This window comes from Microtus ochrogaster, chromosome 16 (genome assembly GCF_000317375.1).
Source record: "Microtus ochrogaster isolate Prairie Vole_2 chromosome 16, MicOch1.0, whole genome shotgun sequence".
NCBI classification, from domain to species: domain Eukaryota; kingdom Metazoa; phylum Chordata; class Mammalia; order Rodentia; family Cricetidae; genus Microtus; species Microtus ochrogaster.
In genome coordinates, this window is record NC_022018.1 from 59,016,524 (window position 1) to 59,039,248 (window position 22,725).

General features: G+C 41.7%; 1 protein-coding gene across 2 annotated transcripts in view; it reads right to left on the reverse strand.

The window, feature by feature from the left end:
* Ubqln1 (ubiquilin 1) overlaps positions 1-22,725 on the reverse strand; it is a 38,031-nt gene that overhangs the window by 14,982 nt on the left and 324 nt on the right. For both annotated transcript variants that reach the window (XM_005355285.3, XM_005355286.3), the window contains exons 2-4: positions 6,853-7,004; positions 3,920-4,035; positions 1,258-1,520 (exon numbers count right to left, since the gene is read on the reverse strand). In XM_005355285.3, coding sequence (XP_005355342.1) covers positions 1,258-1,520; positions 3,920-4,035; positions 6,853-7,004 — 531 coding nt within the window. The remainder of the gene's footprint in view (positions 1-1,257; positions 1,521-3,919; positions 4,036-6,852; positions 7,005-22,725) is intronic.

Below are 22,725 nucleotides of genomic sequence, written 5' to 3' on the forward strand. Positions count from 1 at the left end.
TAATACATTTTGACAGTGTTTCCCCTCTCCCCCAAAACTGTCTTCTTTTTGTGTTTGTTTTGTTTTTAATGAGTGAGGGAAGAGTAGGACATTGATATCATTTTTCCATCCTGTAATCTAAGACACTTCTCTTAGACCCCTAGCACCTCCAGAGGAGAAACAGGCATGGAAGGTTTGTCCTCTAATGAGTGGTTTTGAAAAGAATTTTCAAGCATGGCAGAAAATTCAGATTTCAAACAGGCTAAATTAATATTAATATCCTTCTGGGGTCTTTGATAGAGTTGTTTAGACTAGTCATAATTATAGTTTTTCTTAGTTATGAGAAAAGATAAATTAGATATAAAACTTTAGACTCACAAAGATAGGATAGATAATATTTTCTTTAATTTTGCAAAATACAAATAGACTTAGTATTAAACTATAATTCTTGCTTGATACCTGTTGTTATATGTAATGTTACTGTATTAGAGTTAAAACTTTCTTTTTATTAGACAGAAAAGGGGAGATGATGTGGGATGCCCCTCTATATGCTGTGAATATGTTTTATTACTATTGGTTAATAAAGAGGCTGATTTAGCCAATGGCCAGGCAGAATAGCAGGATGGGAAATCCAAGCAAAAATCAGAGAAAAAGAAGGCGGAGTCAAGGAGATCCCACCAGGCGCCAGGGAAGAAAGATGTGAGGTAACAAGCCACAACCCTATGAGCTTTGTGATAAAATATAAGCTAATAGAAATGCATTAATTTAAGATGCTGGAGAGATGGTCAGCGGTTAAGAGCATTGCCTGCTCTTCCAAAGGTCCTGAGTTCAATTCCCAGCAACCACATGGTGGCTCACCACCATCTGTAATGAGGCCTGATGCCCTTTTCTGGCGCTACCACTGCCTGGCCTGCCTCACACAGAATATTGTATACATTATATATATAAAATAATATATAAAGAAGTATATATATAATATATAAAGAATTATATATACAATATATAAAGAATTAGCTAGGAATACACCTGAGCCATTGGCCAAACAGTGTTGTAATTAATATAAGTTTCTGTGTGATTACTTGGAACTAGACAGCCAGGAAATGAAAGCACAATCTCCAGTTATAGAGTTTTGCTGACTTTCCTTAAACAATGGTTGGAATTCTCTTTAACTTTGCAGTTATATATATATAAGGCAATCTCTAAAACTACAGAAAGTAACACATAAACACACACACAGATTTTTTTTTAGTTAAGGGAGAGAAATACTTCTCTACATACTTGTCTCATTATATCAGGATTATTAAGCATATGACTAATCTCTGGATTTCTCTGTATCAACTGCTGCATCTGTGGATTGGCCATAATCAACTGCCGCATCAGGTCAGGGTTTGACAGCATGCTCTGGACGAAGGGATTTTCCATGATCTGGACCATCATTTCGGGGTTGGACAAAAGCTGGCGTTGCATTTGGCTCTGTAGTTCAGAGAAGTTGGTGGTATTTAAACCCAAGCTACTCAGACCTGCAAGTCCTCCAAGTCCACCTTAGAGGAAAAGAGGGGAAAACAAAAATGAAAATCAGAAGCTTTATTATGAAGAATTATTAACTCATTAATGTATAAGAAACCTTTTAAAATAACTTCTCTCACTCATTTTTATGATATTAGGTTATACTTCCTATTATACTATTCAGCTTTAATTCCTATGCTATGGCTTAGATATAAGTGTTGCCCCAAAGCCTTGGTCCTCAGCTGGTGACACTGATGAAGGTGACTGTGGTGCTAATGAGTTCGCAGCTCAATGAAGGGACTTCCTGCTGCTACGGATAGAGGACTTCTATATCTGTGTTATAAAAACATACTTGTACTCCACATTGGAGAGAGCAATCTACTGAGCACTTGGTAACAACACACGCACACACTGCTAACAGTCTGTCTCGAGCTACCTCACCCACCGTAGACCAGACGCCCTAGTTAATACAGCACCGACACCAAGAAGACACTGATTATTCTCAGAATCTCAGGAACTGTCTGAACCCAGGACACAGACACTCCAAGCCTCACGGCTGACCATCTGACCAGAGAGGCAAGCCTGAGCTCTGAAACGATCGACCATCTCGTTTCTCTCCCACCCCATATCATCTGCTGGTAAAGATAGGCTGTGGCCTCCTCTGATTACCAGCTCTGAAATAAAGCACAGCTTACAGACTCAATCTGCCTCTTTTCATTCACCTTTGCGGTGACAGGCAGCAGCTTGGGGCTGTGGCTACACTGCAAGGGAAGCAGCGCTCTGCTGCACCCCCTGCCACACCACAGACCTAAATGCAGCAGCAGTCCATCAGCTGAAACTTTGTGCAAAAATTTTCCCTCAGCTAAACTGCTTCTTTCTGGTTGCTTATCACAGTGGGCCCCTACTCCTCCACCCCAAATACATCCTACAATCAAAATTAGCCAGATTTTCAACTTTGATATTTAACAGAACTAAAGCATATTTTTAGCCTATTTGCCCCTTCTTGATCCCTCACAGGGTTCCTAAAAGCCTACGCATTCTGAGTGCCTTTTGTTATTATATCAGCCCCTGTAATTGCTCCCTGATGGGGGGTAATGCTGAAGAGACCCCTGGATAGCCCCAGGATGATGGAGCGGTCATCAGAAAGTCTAATGGATTAAGGTGGAACTTTCAACCCTACCAAACAGACACAAGGAGAAGAAAAGCAGCTGGAGACTCCTCTCTGTGTAAACCTTAACAAGTTTCTATTTATTGCATTATTAGTATCGTGCGTTTGTTGTACAGCAATCTATGCCACTATCATATACTGGCACACTATAATTGAGTTACCCAAAAATTCTCAAGAAAATGGCAAAAGGTGTATGACCTCTAATATCCTAATATATGAAAATGGTAGCCAAGGAAAACTTCAAAGCACTATACTAGCTATAGCCTTTGGGGCTGATAATTTAAGCAATTCTTCTATTTAGCCCAAATTTTATTCTTTCAGAACATTTTTCCTCAATAAAATCTCAACATGTGCAACTGAATAAAGAATAGCAGTGTGAAGCTGGAGAAGCTCAGTGGGAAGTGCTTGCATAGCAGGCAGGGACAAAGGCAGGCAGGAAGACAAATGGGGGAGGTGACAGGGAAGGGAGGCACAAGGAAAGGAATATAGTTTGGGCTGAAGTATTAGTTTATTAATTATTTTCTTTATTTTATGTGTGAGTGTTTTGCCTGCATGTATGCATGTGGGCCACATGCATGCCTAGTGTCCACAGGGGTCAAGAGAGGGTATCAGATCCTTCAGAACTGGAGTTAAGGATAGGTATGAGCCACCGTGTGGGCTCTAAGAACTGAACCAGGGTCCTCTGCCAAGAGCAAACAGTGACTCTCTTAAACTACTGAGCTATCTCTCCAGCCCCAGGACAGTTTCAAAGTAACTAATGCAGTTACAGATTTTTGTATGCCTATAATCTCCACCTCAGGAAAGCCCACAGAGAAATACCAGAGTTCAAGGCTAACTCAGCTACATTTACAAAACCTTCTCAAACAAAACACAAGACAAAAAGATAACATATAACTAGTGTTATCCACCTTTCCTGTACAAATGAAAACATTATTATTCACTTGATCATAGTTTATCATCCTTAACTATATCCTCATAAGCAATTGTGTGGTAGTCAATTACTAGGTATGCCTAGGCTACATCACTTTCATTATAAAACAGGTGTGTCATTTACTAAATATAAATGTAAGCTAATCAAACATATTTGTATCCCAAGCTACTTTCTTAACACAATTACAGAACTTACTATGAAAATCTTTAAAAATTGTTTAAGTGACTTATGTTTTATCCTGTCATTTTATCTAAAGCTACCCTTGGAAGAGAACTTTTTAACTCCCACCCCTACTTAAAAAACAAACAAAAAACCACCACCAAAACAATACTTACCTAAGCCAAAAGGGTTGTTAGCAGCAGGACCAGATGTAGGGTTATTGTTAGGAGATGATGAGTTGGTAGCATTGCTTCCAGTGGTGTTTGTTTGCTGAGCTGAAGGATCTTGCGGCCTAGTGAAAATAATTAAATCAAAATGTAGAATGCAGAACTCATTATTTTTAAAAGAAATTCTAAAATTCCAATAGCCAGAAACAAATGGCAAGTTCTCATAAACAGAACTGTCATCAACGCCCTGCCTGAAATAATACTGAGCATTAGGAACAAATATACGAAGCAGTAAACTTTATACAATTACTATTGTCTCTCCTCTTTCAATCGCAGTGACTATATGAGAAAGAGCCAACAAGTCACCTCATAGAAGACAATCACAATCACAAGCTCAATACTTAACCCATTTTCTAGTCCACAGGGCTAGGAGCACTTTAACTTCAGCCCACGACACTGTTAAAAGTAAAAAAAAAAAAAACAAAAAACAAAAAAAACTTAAGCCACTTTAAGGGGAGCATTTGCTGCTCTTCCACAGGACAGAGTCCAGTTCCCAGCACTGATGTCAGGTGCCTCCAGAGGGTCTGATGAGTCCAAAGGCAGGCACTCAATGTGCGTGCACAGACAAGCACACCATTGTAAAAAATTGTAAAATCTCAAGAAGATGGTGCTTAGGATGGTCAAGTGACAAGGGCAAGAGTCTGTGAAGGGCTAGTTCTGACATCAATCAGGCAAGAGTTGAGATCCTGTCCCATGTCTCCCTTTGGCTGTCAGGCTATTGATACAATGGTCGAAGGAGCTGGAGTTTTCCCAGGAACCACACGCTGGGAGAAGGAAAGGCTGGAGACCTGGTGTCAACTACAGGGAGAACCTGGCTCCTGGAATGTAATTTTATCAGAGTTTGATAACTGGATAGAATATCTTGTAGGAGACACCGAGGCCAAGTCAAGGGGACCTCACTTTTACCTGGACTGTTTAGGTATGTCTACCTTATATCCTCTGTTTAATCCTAACCTTTCGTCAGGACTCTGAGAAGAAGTGGGTGGGGAGGCCGTCAGTGGATTCCCTCTCTCATTGTCAGCACTACTTATCTGTATAACTGGACTACTAAGGATGAGAGATGGAGCCAGCTTGTTGAGAGGCCAGGCTCAGGTCTGACGCTAACAATCTAGCTGTCATTGCTTAGCACTTCCAAGAAGAGCAGGACCACTAGAGAAGCCTCCCACCTGATGCCAGGTGAGACTGGGTCTTACCACTTCATTTGTTGATTCAAAGGTCTATTTCCACTTCAGCATCTCAGAAATCATAATCTGCCTTACACTTGCTTGGCAACCTGGCATCCATCACCATGTATGCCTTTGTGTGCTCTGTGTACCACAGTTATCTGCATGTGTCCTCAATAAAGCTGCATCGTGGTCATGCAAGGAGTAATCAAGGACACAGAAAAGCACAGGAAGAACTATTTCCTTATCAGTTCTCTGGGGAACAGCAGCACAAAAGCCTGCCTAACGAGTTCCTAGAGCAAATGTAAGCTCTTGAAAGACATGCTTAACTCTAGTGCTTTAATTAAACTGCAGTCTGTAGCAGTGGGAGAGTCAGAAGACAGTGAGGCACACCTACAGTCCCAGCATCCAGGAGTGAGCTCATGGTCAGCCTGGACTGACTGATGATGCTCCAGGAGGAAAGCTAGTGTGTGCGCTTTCCAAGGCCACACGACAACAGACTTGAGCTACCTGAGCTATGCAGCACAGCAAGTCATGGCTAGCCTCAAAGTTAATAAATGTAAAAAACATCGTAGGAGGCTTTATACATTTACTCAACAACATTATCTTGGGTATTTGTATAGCAAAATACAAATTTTTATGTAATAAAACTCCATATTCAAGTAAGTCTGATGAAGCAAATGATGAAACAAACATTTACAAGATATTCAGAGTGACAATATAAAAATAAGTTTCTCTCAAAAATTGATCACACAGGGCTGGAGAGATGGCTCAGTGGTTAAGAGCATCGCCTGCTCTTCCAAAGGTCCTGAGTTCAATTCCCAGCAACCACATGGTGGCTCACAACCATCTGTAATGAGGTCTGGTGCCCTCTTCTGGCCTGCAGGCATACACACACACACAGAATATTGTATACATAATAAATAAATAAATATTTTTTTTAAAAAAATTGATCACACAATAAATAAATTACAAGTGTTCTATAGTCTGCTGTCACCAAAATCATGTCTAAAACTTTCCTTATAGCAAAGAGAACAGCTAAAACACAAGTTGTTACCTAACTCAAAAAATTAGAGGCAGGCGGATCTCTGTGAGTTCGAGACCAGCCTGATCTACAGAGCTAGTTCCAGGACAGGCTCCAAAGCTACAGAGAAACCCTGTCTCGGGGAAAAAAAAAAAAAAAAAAAATTCCACATAGGGATCTGATGCCCTCTTCTGGTGTAAAGGTGTACATGCAGGTAGCACTCATGCATAAAATAAATATATCTTTAGGGAAAAAAAGAAAGAATAAACACTTTTCTCCTCAAAAAAAAAAAAAAAAAATTCCACATAATGCCAGCTTAATTTTCTAAAGTAATAAATGAGGGGCTGCCCTCAATTTGTACCCCAACCCTCTCCATAAAAACATTTACCAGCCAGGCAGTGGTGGAGCACGCCTTTAACCCCAGCACTCTGGAGGCAGAGGCAGGCTGAGTTCAAGGCCAGCTTGGTCTACACACCTAGTTCCAGGATAGGCTCCAAAGCTACAAAGAAACACTGTCTCGAAAAACAAAAATTTCCCTAACGAACATGCCAGAAGTAGTACTGCATGGAGTCACACTGCTGTTTTCACCTAAACATTCTGTTATCAACAGAAACAAAGAAAAATACTTTAACCATTTAAACACTATGATAAGGAAAACCCCTTAAAGCTGACACTGGCTATTTAAGAAGACATACCTGTTCTGTGTTTTGATGACAAGGTGAACAGTAAGTCCATCATGAATTCCATGCTGGCTCAAAGTATCTTGATCTTTTAAAATTTTTCCAGCAAATATCAACACAAGTTGGTCAGTATGAGATTTGAAACGTTTAGAGATTTCTTCTTTGAACTGAGTGAGATAAAATAACATATACATTTTTAATACCAGGTGTTTGCACAGCATTGTCCAGACTGGAGAGGCCCCAGCACTCTGGCATCACAAGCACCCCCCCCCCATCATCTCCATCTTAGTATCCAACTCCTGTCTCTAACACAAAGGACTTACTCCAAGTGTTAGAGGCATGGTCACTGCACCCCAAGACGGAGGCATGGTGTTTGTTTTCTTTGTAGGCTAACAGGACCAAATTTAGCTAGGGATCACAAATTACTTTTTGCTAAACTTATCCTGTTTCCTGGACCTCCATCTCCAGTCCCCTTTCTTTTTCGTTCCAGTACACACAGCGCCCAGCTCATACTCTCAGCCACTTTACGACTATCCTAACCATAGCTTCCATGCACACTTATCAACAAGCAGTTCCACAGAAAGGCAAAGACTAAATAATAAAATCTTTTTGGGAGAGAATCAAACTATAAACAGAGAAAGCACAAAGAACAGTTGACAAATGCTTTCTAGAACCGAAAAGCAAAAAAAGGATTAGAAAGAAATGAGAAGAGCAGAGAACTGCTTGCTAGAGAACAGAAAAGTCTGCAGACGCAGGTAAAGAAGGCACTACAGAGAAAAGCTTACGCACACTGAAGTCTCTAGTAAGATAACCAGAGTACACAAGCTTTCTTCAAACCAGAAAGCCACACCAAGGCTGGGAATCCACTAACAGACTACCTAGAGCAGCACAGTTCAAGTCTACAGAAGAAACACTGCTCCAAACTCCAAACACGGTGATAGGGTTTAATCCAGCACTGCTACAGAGAGGAGGATTTAAAGGTATTGCACACTGAGGCTCCCAGAAAGAAAGCACAACTATACTTACTAACTATAGACATTGAGACTATTGCAGATAACAATTATTTTGAGGTTTTAGACTCTTTAAAAGCTACTCACTGCCCACTTTTGTTTCTGGCCATCGAATCAAAAATCTTTAAAATTTATCAATAAGCCAATAGCTCATCCAATCCAAAAACTAAGAAACCATTATATAGCGTCTGAAACCTATAGCAATTTCCTCTTTGCTGTATCCACCTACCTGTGATCTCCACCAATGCATCTGACAGAAATACTGTCATCAGAGATGAAACCTCTTGTATAACCACCTTCACAGTAGAACTCACCTTTCAAGCTACCTTGACGTCCCCGGGTCATTGTCAACTCACATTTGGTTCAAGAATAAACTCACTCCCTTTGAAGTGACATGTGTGCTTTGCACCAACAATTTATTCATGGAGCATATATGTTTGTACTTCATTCATCTCTATAGTCAATGCTGGAAGGCATTTTAACAGCATTACTTCACAGCAAAACTCAGTAAACTAAGAAAAAATAAATAAATCTTAGACCAGACAGGAGACCTACAAAATAATGGCAAGCACATACTTAACTATGAACCAATGGATGGTTCCCTCTAAAGTCAGCAACAAAGTGGAGTGTGTCTACTGGGGGCACCTGGTCTTCAGAGTCCCTGCTGGAGCAAGAGGTGGAAAGAGGGAAAGAAGGCAAAGAGCAGGAAGCTCTTATCAGTCCCCAGCCATTTAAAAGCACAACTGGATGCAATTTAAACACATCTTTCAAGAAATTAGAAGACGAGCCAGGCAGTGATGGCACAAGCCTTTACTCCTACCACTCAGGAGGCAGTGGCACGTGGATATCTTTAGTTGTGAATTTGAGGCCAGCCTGCTTTATAGAGCAAGTTCCAGGACAGAGAAACAGGTGGAGGGTGAAGAAAGAGAAGAAAATAGAAGATGAACAACAGACAAGGTAAAAATATTTGCAAAAGGCATATTTTGGGGGCTGGAGAGATGGCTCAGTGGTTAAGAGCATTGTCTGTTCTTCCAGGGGTCCTGAGTTCAATTCCTGGCAACCACATGGTGGCTCACAACCATCTGTAGTGAGGTCTGGTGCCCTCTTCTGGCCTGCAGACACACACACAGACAGAATATTGTATACATAATAAATAAATAAATATTAAAAAGGCATATTTTGATAGTTATTTACTGCCTAAATATACAAAGAGCTCAAAAAACTTGACAATAACAATCTACTTTTCAAATGGTTTGTCAAAGCAGGAACTTCAGAGATCTATAGATGACAAGTCAGCATGAAAGATGCTCCCCACCACACCTGGATGACCTAAAACTAAAGAGATAAGCAACAGATATGCACTAAAATAGTCAAAATTCAGAATACCAACACTACCAAGTGCTGGCAAGGACAGGGAGCAGCAGAAAGGCCTTGCCAAGGTGGGAGTGCAGAGAGAAGAGCCACTGCAGAATACAGCCTAGCTCTTTCTCGGGAAACCAAACACACAGTCAGCAACCAGTCCTTTCTATTTACCGCAAAGAACAGAAAGCTATTTACATTAAAGTCTTCATGCAGATCTACAAAGGCTTCACTCATAACTGCCAAAATTTGGAACCAAGATGGCTTTTCAGTAGATAAACTGTGGTGCATTCAGATGATGAGATAATCAGCACTAGAAGAAGTGAGTTCTTGGGTCATGAAAGCATATGGAGAATCTTTAAATGTATGTTACAAAGCAAAAGCCAGCAAAGGCGCGTACTATCTGACTCTGGCTCCCTGACCAAGCCCAGGACCCATCCATCACCTAGTCTCCACCTACTTGAACTGAATTATAAACTGTTTTTTCAAAGAACAGAGAACTAGTAACCTAGAGTTTTATATTTACTAAAAATTCCTCAAAATTAAACTGAAATGTAAAAGAAAACAGAACAGCCCACAGGATCTTTGTTGCATTCCCAGAAACAAAGAATGTGACACCTAGCAGGAAATGTAACCGGCTCCTTCAGACACAAGGACCCTGGGTGAAGAAATAAAAATGAAAAACTGTACAGTCAACTCTTAAAAGTCAAATTTACAAAGCCCTTATAAACCTTGGGTCATTTATCAGGGACCGAGAAGGAACAGGAAATCCAGCGTACATAGAATTCAAGAATTCTAGGATCTGTGCATTATTCTAGAAGTAGCAAGTACTTCCTGATGAACAATTTATAAAATTCATGGAGAAATCTCCAAAGGACATAAAAACAGTGTACATCTATCAACCTAATGGAGGAGGCAAATGGAATACTTCAAAATACTTGATCCGAAAAGGGAAAGGAAAAAAAGAAGTGCACAGAAGAGGCAGGATAAATGAAAACCAAACCCAAAAGTGCCTGGGACCACACAGAACTGTGTATGGAGACTGACCACCAGACTGCAGTTTAAAATCCAGCTTCTTAGCTGGGCGGTGGTGGTGCATGCCTTTAATCCCAGCTCTAGGGAGGCAGAGGCAGGTGGATCTCTGGGAGTTAGAGGCCACCCTGGTCAGGGACAAGCACCAAAAAAGCTACAGAGAAACCCTGTCTCGAAAAACCAAAATAAATAAATAAATAAATAAATAAATAAATAAATAAATAAAATCCAGCTTCTTTATACTGCCAAAAAAAGACTTTTAGGGCTGAGGATTGGCAGAGCACTTGCTTAGCATACAGGTGGTCCTGGATGGATCCTCAGCATCACCCAGTGGGGTTTGGAAGGAAGGGGGATGATAACATGGACATGTTCAGCAGATGTGGGACACACCCTTTATGCTCAGCACTTGAGAGGTAGAGGTGGAGCGATCTCTCTAAGATGGTGGCTAGCCTGGTCTACACAGGAAGACCCTGTCTGAAAAACAAATCAAAGTGCCCTACCCACTTCCACAATAAGCATCCTTTGAAGAAGCACATTTAACAAAATAGGCCAACACCAGGTCACATCTTATTGACACATTTCAAGAATTGAAATCTTATGACATATGTACTTCAACGACATTCAATTAAACACTACAAGGAAGATAATGCCTACTGAATGGAACAAAAAGATTTAACCAGTTAACACACGCACATACACGAGATAAACTAGACTATCATAAAGAGTGAAAAAAAAAGTCATAGATAAAACAGTCTCCATACCGATAACCAGCAGAGGGGGCTGGAGAGACGGCCTGGCTATGAGGATCACCCAACTCTGGTAGAGGACCTGAATTTGGTTCCTCATGACCAACAGGACCATTCACAACCATCTGTAACTCTGGTTCCAGAGGATATCACACTCTGTCCTGGCTTCCATCATCATCAGCACGTACATGGTGTACAAGCACATGTGCAGGCAAAACATTCATACACATAAAATAATAACAACGAATCTTTAGCACAAACCCAGATTCCATAAAAGTGTCCTACAAATTAGCAAGAAACACAATCCAAACGAAGAATGATGAAAGGGACCCCTTGTCCACAACCGGGCAACTATAAACTGCAACCAGAGACTATCACTAAACGCCCAAGGGTTCGCACAGTACGTGCTGTAACTGGACACCACATAAACTTCAGGCTGAAGTATAAAAGTATATTGAGTCGGTTTCATAACCACATTTCATTGTAGATACTGGATTTGATTACCAAGACCTTATAGTTCCACTATTCATGGTTTTAACATTCAAGGAAGTTCCAAACACTATTGAAGCATGAATTCTAATTGGTCTTAATAATAAAAACTTGGAGTCAGCTATCAGGGTGAAAGCTGAAGATCAGAGAAGCAGAGCAGTCATTAGAGTTCTTACTTCTAGCATTGCTCAGACCCAAGGGGTGATCCTGATCCTGTCCTCAGACTGAATCTTCAGACTGCCCTGAGCTCGTCTCCTCCTGCCTTGTACTGAGTGCTCTCTTGGCTCAGCCCACATATCCCTCCTGTCTCTCCCCACCTAGTGCTGGGATTACCTTTGTGTGAGCCCTATTTCTCTTCCAGATCGATTCAATCTCTTGTAGCCCAGGGTGGCCTTGAACTCACAGAGAGCCGGCTGCCTCTGTTGCCTGAGTCCTGGGATTAAAGGTGTGTGCCACCACAGCCTGGCCTCTATGGCTAACTAGTGGCTTAGCTCCATACTCTAGATCACAAACAAAATATTCCCACACTATTACATGCATTAACCAAACAGTGAAAACAACTAAAATATGCCTCGACTGCACATTTATCCTGCAGAATATGGTATTCAAGTACAAACGAACAGCCTTGCATTATCATGGATATCTCAATAGAAATCAATTACAAATGAAGATAAACTCTGGTAATCAAAAAAGTCACAAGGTTGGCCAGGCGGTGGAGGCACAAACCTTTAATCCCAGCACTCAGGAGGCAGAGGTAGGCGTATCTCTGTGAGTTCAAGGCCAGCCTGGTCTATAAGAGGGAGTTCCAGGACAGGCTCCAAAGCTATAGAGAAACTGTCCCCCCCCCCCCCCGCAAAAAAAAAATAACAAGGCAGTTAATAGCATCAACACAATGTTGGAAAGTCTTGAGAAGAATGCATTATGTTTGGACTGCCTGCAAAAATAAGGAGGACCTGTTACTGGCAACATTTGTAAAAAGCTGGTGTCTGGGAGGAGAGAGTTGGTGAAGGGCGGCTGCCAGCTGTTGTGCCCAATGGCTACAAGCTTCAAAAGGAGAATGGGTCCTGAAAAAGAACAGTGCTGATGGCTGCACAACAGCTGAATTTACTGTCACTCAATTATTCACTTGACAGACAGGAAAGATAGTAAAAATGGGCTCAGAGATGCTAAGTGGCTGAGAGTGTAGTGCTATGGTAAAGAACCCCTATTAGGTGCTCACAACTACCTGTAACTCCGACTTTAGGGACTCCAACACCTCTGGCCCCCTCACTCATGTGCACACACTACACACCTACCCATATGCAGGCGTGTGCACAAACATATATCTGCGCAATTTAAAATTTTTAAAAATCTAAAATCTTTTTAACTTTAATTAAAAAGTTCTGCTTTATTGCTTGCTAACAAAATTACATTTGTTCCTTACACTGTTCTTTTAAAGAACTATTTATTTCTATCTTATGTGTATGGTGTTTCACCTACATGTCTGTGTATCACATGTGCACCCGGTGCCTGTAGAGGCCAGAAGAGGGTGGATCCTTTGAGACTAGTCACCATGTGGTTGCTAGGGATCTAATCCCGGTCCTCTGCAAGAGCAGCAGATAAGAGTTCTTCACCGGTAAAGCCCCTTCAGAACCCTTCAGCCATTTCTACTAGGTAAGATTTCCAGGGTACACTCTAACAAGCTACAGAAGCTTGCACTTTCTGTAAAGGGCTACTGAACACAATCAAAATATTACAACACCAGCCGGGCGATGATGGCGCACGCCTTTAATCCCAGCACAGGGGAGGCAGAGGCAGGCGGATCTCTGAGTTCGAGACCAGCCTGGTCTACAGAGCTAGTTCCAGGACAGGCTCCAAAGCCACAGAGAAACCCTGTCTCGAAAAAACAAAACAAAACAAAAAAATTTACAACAGGCCACAAAAAGTCTATTTTGTTTCTAGAGGCCAGACCTGTCCACTGTGAAAGTAGCCAGCCAGCCATACACAATACAAAAGCAGACAGGAACTGTCCTGCCATAGTTGCTGATCTCTGTCTAAGAAACTCTTTTAAGTATTAACTTTTTTTTTAAGTATTAACTTCTTAATTTTTAGGAATTTCTGAAGCAGTTTAATACTGGTGGCTTTAAATCTACCATTATGAGAATATTTGCCACATACAAACAAGTGTAAACATTCCAAATCTATGCTGTTTTTCTTAAGAGAACTGATTGACAATCATTTACCAACTTAACATGGACTCTGCAAAAAAGTAATTTCTCAACGCATCTGAGAATTTATCAGTGGTCAGTGAGATGACTCAGCAAGTGCTTGCAGTCAGGCAGGATGGCCTGAGCCCCATCAACAAACAGGTCTGACATGGCGGATAAAGGACAGAAGTCGTTCCCAAGGGCTGTCCTGACTTCCATATTACATGCCCTGTCCATATTACAAACATACAAAAGACAAATGTAATAAAACAGCTATTACCAGTTACAACCCATCTTTGATTAAAACCAGTGAATGGGGCTGGAGAGATGGCTCAGCAGTTAAGAGCATTGCCTGCTCTTCCAAAGGTCCTGAGTTCAATTCCCAGCAACCATATGGTGGCTCACAACCATCTGTAATGAGGTCTGGTGCCCTCTTCTGGCCTTCAGGCATACATGCACAAAGAATATTGTATACATAATAAATAAATAAATAAGTTTAAAAAAAATAAAACCAGTGAATACTAAAATCATTTCTATGAGCCTGAGGATCTCTCCCACTGAGAACTGAAGAGCCAGGGAGACAGCTTAGAGGTGGCAAACATCGCTATCTATACTAGGAGCGATTCCACAGCCAAAGACCCAACTCCTGAGTTGTCCTGATTAGCACACGCTAAGACACGCACACACACATGCAAAATAAGATTTTTGTTTTTTATTTTGTTATTGTTTTGGTTTTTCAAGACAGGGTTTCTCTGTGTGTTGAAATACGAGCGGCAGAGCTGCGTCCCCAGCACCCGGCCGCCTGCATGGCTAGCTTTATACCGGAAATAATAACGCGGAAACTGTATTCTTTTAAACACTGCCTGACCCATTAGTTCCAGCCTCTTATTGGCTAGCTCTTACATATTGATCTAACCCATTTTTATTATTTTATGTAGTCCACAAGCTGGCTTACCAGGAATGATCTTAACCTGCGTCTGTCTGGCATGGGAGAACCATGGCGACTCTCTGACTCAGCTTCTTTCTCCCAGCATCCTGTTCTGTTTTCTCCGCCTACCTAAGGGTTGGCCTATGAAATGGGCCTAGGCAGTTTCTTTATTAATAAGAAATCATTCCCACATCATCTGTGTAATAGCCCTAGCTATCCTGGAACTCACTTTGTAGACCCATGCTGGCTCCCAGTTCACAGATCTGCTTGCCTCTGCCTGGGATTAAAGGCACCACCATATCTAGCTCACAGATAAAATAAGTTAAAAAAAAAACTTTTAAAAGAGTTGAGCTAGGCCAGGTATTTACGCCTTAAAATCCCAGAATTTGAGAGGCAGTGGCAGAAGATTCTTTTTTGAGTTCAAGGTCAGCCTGGTCTATGGAGAGAATTAAAGGGCATCAGGGGTACGTAGAGAGACCCCATTTCAAAGAAAAAACAGAGTTCTGAGCTAGAAGAATTGATTCATTAAGGGAGAGAAGGTTGAGGTTTCCAGGAGATGGCTGCCATTTGTATATGCTTCACTCAGTAAATGTTCCACAATGAGTATTTATTATTAGATACATATCACTGTGCAAAACTCTCCAGATCCAGCCACAAACACAATGTTTATGGAGTCTATACTATGCATCAGGTTCTAGGAACAAAACAGTAGCAATTACCTTTCTTAGCAAAGAAGCATTAAATAATAACTATATAATTTTGAACTGTAACAAATTGTGACACAAACATACATGTGCTAATGGCATTGTGGGAAAATGCAACAGGTGACCCCAATCTCGCTTGGGCAATCAGAGAAATTGACCTCTGCTCTGCAATTCAAAGGACTGATGTCAGCTAAAGAGTAGGAAGCAAGCAAGAGCAAGCTGTACAAAAGTACTAAGGCAGGGATTAAGGAATCCTGCCATTAACTCAGATTTTAGGGTAAATGAACCTTTATTTCTATGCAGAAGGACACCAACTGATGAACAATTTTCAGATTTTATTCTGGGAGTAAGTGGGAGGGCAGAAATAAGGAGAAGTCAGAAACTACCAGTAAACTACAATGTAATTTCCAGGCAAGAAGGGCAACTTAGGGGACCAGTTCTCAAGTGTTTCCAGATATTACCTGTCACTCACTCATACCACTACAGCAATGTGTTACCAAGACACCATTTCACCCAAGAGCTGCTTATGCAAATCTCAATTATTGGCACTATACTGGAAATTAAAACTTAAAAATCTAAAATGTTAAAATTCAAAACCTCTTTCTACTGGGCAGTGGTGGTCCATGCCTTTAATCCCAGCACTCGGGAGGCAGAGGCAGGTGAATCTCTGTGAGTTCAAGGCCAGCCTGGTCTACAGAGCTAGTTTCAGGACAGCTAGGACTGTTACACAGAGAAAACTTGTCTCGAAATACCAAAACTCAAAACCAAACCAAACCTTCTTTCCTTATTACAACAGTCTTCAGAAACACAGCTGTAATTTCCTAGTAGAGAAAGTTGCACTAGGGGGTGAGAGATGGCTCGGTGTCGAGAACAAGGGTTGTTTTACAGGGGACCTGGGTTCTTAGCACCCACATAGTGGCTCACAACCATCTGTAACTCCAGTTACAGGCCATCAACATACATGCAGGCAAAACACCCATCCATCCATTTTTTTAAAAAGCTTGTTTTTGCACTGTTTTAAATTGTTTTTATATTCGCACTGTGGTGGGAAGGAGGACACCAGAACAAGACGCACAGTGGAGGTCAGAGGACAACTTGCGAGACTTGCTCTCTCCATCCACCACGAGAAGCTGGGAATCACCTGACAACTCGCCCCTCGACACACTGAGCCATCTAGCCAGTCAATTTGCAAAATCATTTTAACAGATGACAGCTGGGTTTTTCTGTGTGTTGCAAATATCCCATAATCTCAAAATCTGCCAAAAATAATTTTTGACACTTAAAAAACACACACACACACAACATCTCTAGCCAATCGGTGGATGGCACACACCTTTAATCCCAGCACTTGGGGGCAAAGGCAGGTGAATCTCTGAGAGTTCCAGGCCACCTCCAAGAGTTAGTTCCAGGACAGCTAGGGCTACACAGAGACCCTGTCTCAAAAAGCAAAAAAACAAAACAAAAAAACGAAACCAAACAAAAACAAAAAAACCACAACATCTCAAAATGGCTACGACACAGCCATCCTAAAAAGGTATTAGTAATAATAACAATATCTTAGTGACACTCAACAGCCACTAGATCAGTTATTATCAAAGACAGACAATAGCAAGTGTTAATGAGAAACTAGTAATTGAAACAGCCAGTTTAGAAAATACTTTGGCAATTAACCAGAGAGTTAAACAGTTGCCATGTGATCCAGCAATCCTACTTCTAGGTCTACACCCAAGAAAAATGAAACCATATGTATACAAAAAAAAGCACAGGAATCATAAGTGTTCACAGAGACATTATCCATAATAAACCCCAGAAACTGACATGTCCAATAAGGTGATACAGACAGAAATAAAGTGTGGTAACATCCATATGAACCACACACGGAACACCTGGCAGTTCCGAGACGGTTCAGAAGGTAAAGGTATGTGCCAGGACATTTGGCACTGGCACCATGACTTCAGTCCTTATGAACCACAAATTACTTTCTGATCATCCCACAAATACACACATGAATAATAAAAATGCTTTTTTAAAAAGCACTGCTAGACTACAATTTGGATGATCTATGAAAACATTCTAAGGTAGACACAGCACAAAACCATAATCCCAGATCTCTGTGAGTTCGAGACCAGCCTGGTCTACAAGAGCTAGTTCCAGGCTCCAAAACCACAGAGAAACCCTGTCTCAAAAAAAAAAAAATACAAAAAAAACCCACCAAAACCATAATCCCAGTACTAAGAAGGCTGAGGCAGAAGACAGCAAACTGAAGGCCAACCTGTGCTCTCCAGGGGGAACTTGCTTTAACAACTACAACAATGAAGAGTACAGGGTTTGTCTGAGGTGTGGGGTGTGGGAGACTAAGCCCATGACTGTTCTTTAAAAAAACAAAACAAAAAGTCAATTAGCTAGGTGGTGGTGGTGCGTGCCTTTATCCCAGCACTTGGGAGGCAGAGAGACAAGTGGATCTTAGTGAGTTTGAGCCAGCCTGGTCTACAAAGCAAGTTCCAGGACAGCCAGGATGGTTACACAGAGAAACCCTGTCTTAAAAACAAAACAGAGCAAAACAAAAGGACGTCAATTACAGCTTAAAGACGTCAACTGAACCAGTCTCTGAAATCTTAAACTATGCTGTTAAAATTAAGCCATCTCTGCTAAATAGAATCATTACATCAGTTCTTCACAATTCATTAGGGATCACAAAACATGAATCTCAGGGACATATATCTTCTGATACTGGTTCAGCCCAGCCTTCTGGATAAGATGCTATCCAGAAAAATACAACAGAAGCCACAGAAATGATTTCAAGCAGACACAGTGGGAAGTGGAGACTGAGAATAGCACGTCGGTAGAGCACACAGCACAAGGGGCTCTGGGTTCAATCCCAGCACCAAAAAGAAATCAGATCCACACTGACATATTATTTAGTGTACTATGTGCAAAATATTATTTTAACCTATACCACCTCTAAGATTACTAAGGTTTTTGAAAAACACTACATTCCCCAAACCTGGGTGATATCTTCTAGCTACAGTACACCTTAACTCAGAGCAGCTTCTCCTCTACAAGCTCAACACCCACAAGTGGCTCTCAGCATCAAGATGAGCATGGGGTTCTACAGGCCTGGATGGCTTAATGTCAGTGTTACCTGTGAGGACTGAGAAGTACTGTCATCTCCCTCATCAAAGAAGGGCCCACATTCAAAAGTTATGCTCCAGCTGGGCGATGGTGGCGCACGCCTTTAATCCCAGAACTCGGGAGGCAGAGGCAGGTGGATCTCTGGGAGTTCGAGACCAGCCTGGTCTACAAGAGCTAGTTCCAGGATAGGCTCCAAAGCCACAGAGAAACCCTGTCTCGAAAAACCAAAAAAAAAAAAAAAAAGTTATGCTCCATTCGCTACACCCCCCACCCCCTCTCTATCTTGCCTTTCGACAAAGAATCCTGGAATTCTCAAAGCTGCCTGTAAGAGCTCATAAATAGCAGAAAAACCCTCATTCAAAGAAGTCAGGACACATTTGCCTTTTCCAAAACTATATGTGATAAAAACCCCTTATTAATGAAACCACTGTGGAACAGAAATTGTTCCAGTTACTTGTAAACAGCAAATTATATATTACACAATTCATTCTAGCCACTCCCTGAAAAAAAAAGTTTTGCACTAATTTGGGTTAATTTCAGGCCTTATTAATATATATAAAACAAATAATATTCATTAAATGCCAACTGTACATAACACTACATAAAAATCTTGTCTCTACTTGTCAGTTATACAGAAAAAGAAATCAAGAGTTAAACTGGGCCTGGTGGCGCACGCCTTTAATCCCAGCACTCGGGAGGCAGAGGCAGGTAAAACTATGTGAGTTTAGGCCAGCTTGGTCTACAAAGAGAGTTCTAGGATAGCAAGACAGTTAAACAGAGAAACCCAATGTGTGTGTGTGTGGGGGGGGTGTTAATTTACCAACTTAATTTACAAACTACCAAGGAGGTTTATGATAACTCATCTAATTAATCATAACATATTTATATAAATACTATTTTAGTATAATGTGTGTTACACAGATACACTGAAATTTTAAATAGAAAATGGGGGATAGAAGCCGGGAGATGGCTCAGTGGGTTAAGCACTTCACACAAACCCCGAGAACCAAGTAATCCCAGGCCCGCATCAAAGTGCTCATACAGTGAGCTACCACAGACAAGAAATCCCCAGGAGAGGGCTCACAGCTATCCTTGATTATGAAACAACAACCCTATCACAAAGCAGGGGGAAGGCAGGGATGGGTACCTGTGTTGTCCTCTGCCCTCCACACTCACTCCTCTCCCTCTTTCACACACACAGCACAGATTTTTAGGAGAGACTCCTCTGCATAATGAAACCCATTACTCTGTATGCTAACACATTTTTTTAAAAATGTGATTTGCCAGGCAGGAGGCAGTGGTGGCACACACCTTTAATCCCAGCACTCCAGAGCAGAGGCAGGCAGGTCTCTGAGTTTGAGGTCAGTCTGGTCTACAGAGTGAGTTCCAGGACGGCCAGGGCTATAAAGAGAAACCTGCCCTGAAACAAAAGCAAGCAAACAAACCCCCCCCCCAAAAAAAAATGTGATTTGACTGACAGCATAAGCTTTTAATATTATCTTTTCCTTCTTCCCCCTCACAGGTTAAGAATTTTCAGAATCAAATATTTCCCAGCATCAGCCTGCCATTTGAGAAGATGTGGGGGTGCACTGGGGATTCAACCAGGGCCTCCTGTACCTGAACCACAAGCTACAACACTGAACTATAACTCCAGGCCCATTCACAATTACTACTAAGCATTTTTAAAGGAAACCCTACTGCCACCAAATATCACTCACTGACAAGCTTTAGTCTAGCAAACCTAGTTCCAAAGGTAGATCTTTTCTTGTGCTGCAAACAGAATTGTACAAATAGTCTCTGAAATCTGCTTTATCTTTTTCTTGTATATGTTTCTAAGTGTATTCTCCTCATTCAGCAGTTCAATGTGTTTCAGTTTGCGGTGCAAGGGGCAAGCAAGCTTTCAACTTTTATCATATTTTCTGTTTCTACAGAAAACAGACAAGACTTTAAACATTAAGCAATATCAGAATAATTTACTTTAGGAAAGTTTTACTTTTACTCATTAAAGTCATTTTTAGTTACAGCATAGTAAAATATAAACTTCTACGGAATTTAAAATTGTAGTGTCACATTACAAAAAAAATTCTTAGATGTTTACATAAATATTTTTCTATTTATAAAATATTATTTCTTATGTCTTGAAATAAAAAGTGGAAGCTGTCAGGATGATGAAAATCTAAATTGGGAGTCTCAGAAAGACTCGAAAGCTTCATAATTTAATTTTGCTACACAATCATTAAAAAAACAAAAAACTGCTTATAGCAATTATTAGCAAGGATACAGGGAAACAGAAACACACACTCATATGCTGTTGACTGTTTACAAAACTAAATAGAACTGGCCAGGTGTGGTGGTGCAGGCCTTTTTAACCCCAGCACTTGGGAGGCAGAGGAAGGGGCAGATGAATCTGTGAGTTTGAAGCCAGCCTGGTCTACAAAGTGGAGTTCCAAATTGAGTTCCAGGACATCTGGGGCCACATGATGAAACCCTGACTTTAAAAACAAAACACAACAACCACAAGCAGGGCGCTTTAATCCCAGCACTAGTGAGGAAGAGGGGGGCAGATCTCTGTGAGCTCGAGGCCAGCCTCATTTACAGAGTTGCAGGGTAGCCAGGGCTGTTAAACAGAGAAACTGTCTCGAAAAACCAACCAACCAACCAACCAACCAACCAACCAACCAACCAAACAAACAAACAAACAAACAAATAAAACCTACAACAAAACAAAAGCCAAAAACTAAACAGAACTATCCCAATGCAGATAAAAGCATAGTCTTAAAATGACTTGGTAGGAGACTGTTCACAGCATGGCAGCCAGCTGCAGACAGACCCTGGGCAGCAGACTATGGCATATTCACAGTGTGGACAACCACAGAGCAGGTAAGAACTGAGCTGGGGACATGGTTCAGGGGCAGACCGGAGCCTGTGCCTAGATGTAAATCTCAGGGGTGGGAGGACTGCACACATTCACAAGGATGAATCTCAAAAATATGCTGAGGGAAAGAGAAGAAAAAAGCCTTACCCAAAAGACGGCATTATATACAGCTATGCTTATGTGAACGTCTGGACAGGAAACTCAGTCTCTGGGGGAAAGGAATTCAGGCGTGACAAAAAGTGACTTGAAAATAAAAGGTGAGGCAACAGCTTGTCGTCAGCTGTAACAGGCTACACCTAGCTGAGCGTTTGGCCCACACAGGTGTAGATAGATGGGTAGTGAAAACTGGCAGCAACCGTGTGCATCTCACTGAACCCCAAAGTTAAGTGGAGTAAGGTTTTCAACACAGCTGTTCTCGAGTTACTAACACACACACTGCTTATGAGCCTCCTAAGGTAACAGCGATCTTTACCACTTTAAAGTGTATTTTAGAACTAAGAGACGCACAGCACGATGAATGCGGGAAAACGCCAACCGTGGGTGAGGCACACACATGCTGGGAAACACAAAGATGGCCAACTTTTAGCTGCGTTGACAAACAAGGAACGATGGTTCAGTCAACAAGAGTTTCTCTCAGCTGATGCCACACGTCCTCCCGCTTCACAAAACACGACTTCACCTTTGGAACTAGATAACCGTTCCGAGAACATTAAAAGTACATGCCCGTGGTTGTAAACTGCGTCTTCGCACAAAACTGCTCACAGTGTTGGAGACTGTCAACAATTCATGGGCTCTAGAAGATGTTGAAAAGATAAATTTGATGAATTCTACCAAGGCTCTTAATTAGTTGCAAATTTTGTTTTCCTGGACAGAGTTTAAAGCAATGATCTGTTTTGTAAGCTTTCCCAATCAACACCAATTTTGTTTTCTTGCGTTCGGTTGCAACTACTGATACCCAGCCAGGTAAGGCTCCCGTCCCCTAAAATCAAACAAAAACCTATCCAATGGCTGGCAGCTAAGTGATGACGAACGGATTGAAACAGAAACAGTAAGTCGCCTATGAATCAAAGTCATTTACTTTCTCCTTCAGGCGTGAGCTTTTACAATGTGATTGAAAACAATTCCCACGTCACAATTTTTATATAAAAGGCTGAAAAGTAGAAAAATACTTCAGCACTCAAAACCCAGAACTAAACCTCCACGTGCTTCTCAGCCCCAAATCTCTCCGATTGGCAAGCAGGTAAACAATGACCCCCGCCCCCTAGCCAGCCTGGCCAAAGGCCGAGCGTCGTCCGCGCCCTGCCTCCCCGCAGCGCCCGGCTCCTTTGTGAGAAGTGGGGTCCCGAGGCCCGGGGCTCGGCGATCGCGGCGCAGCCCAGCCCAGGCTCGCGGCCCCCCCCCCAGGCCCCGCAGAGCTCACGCAGCCG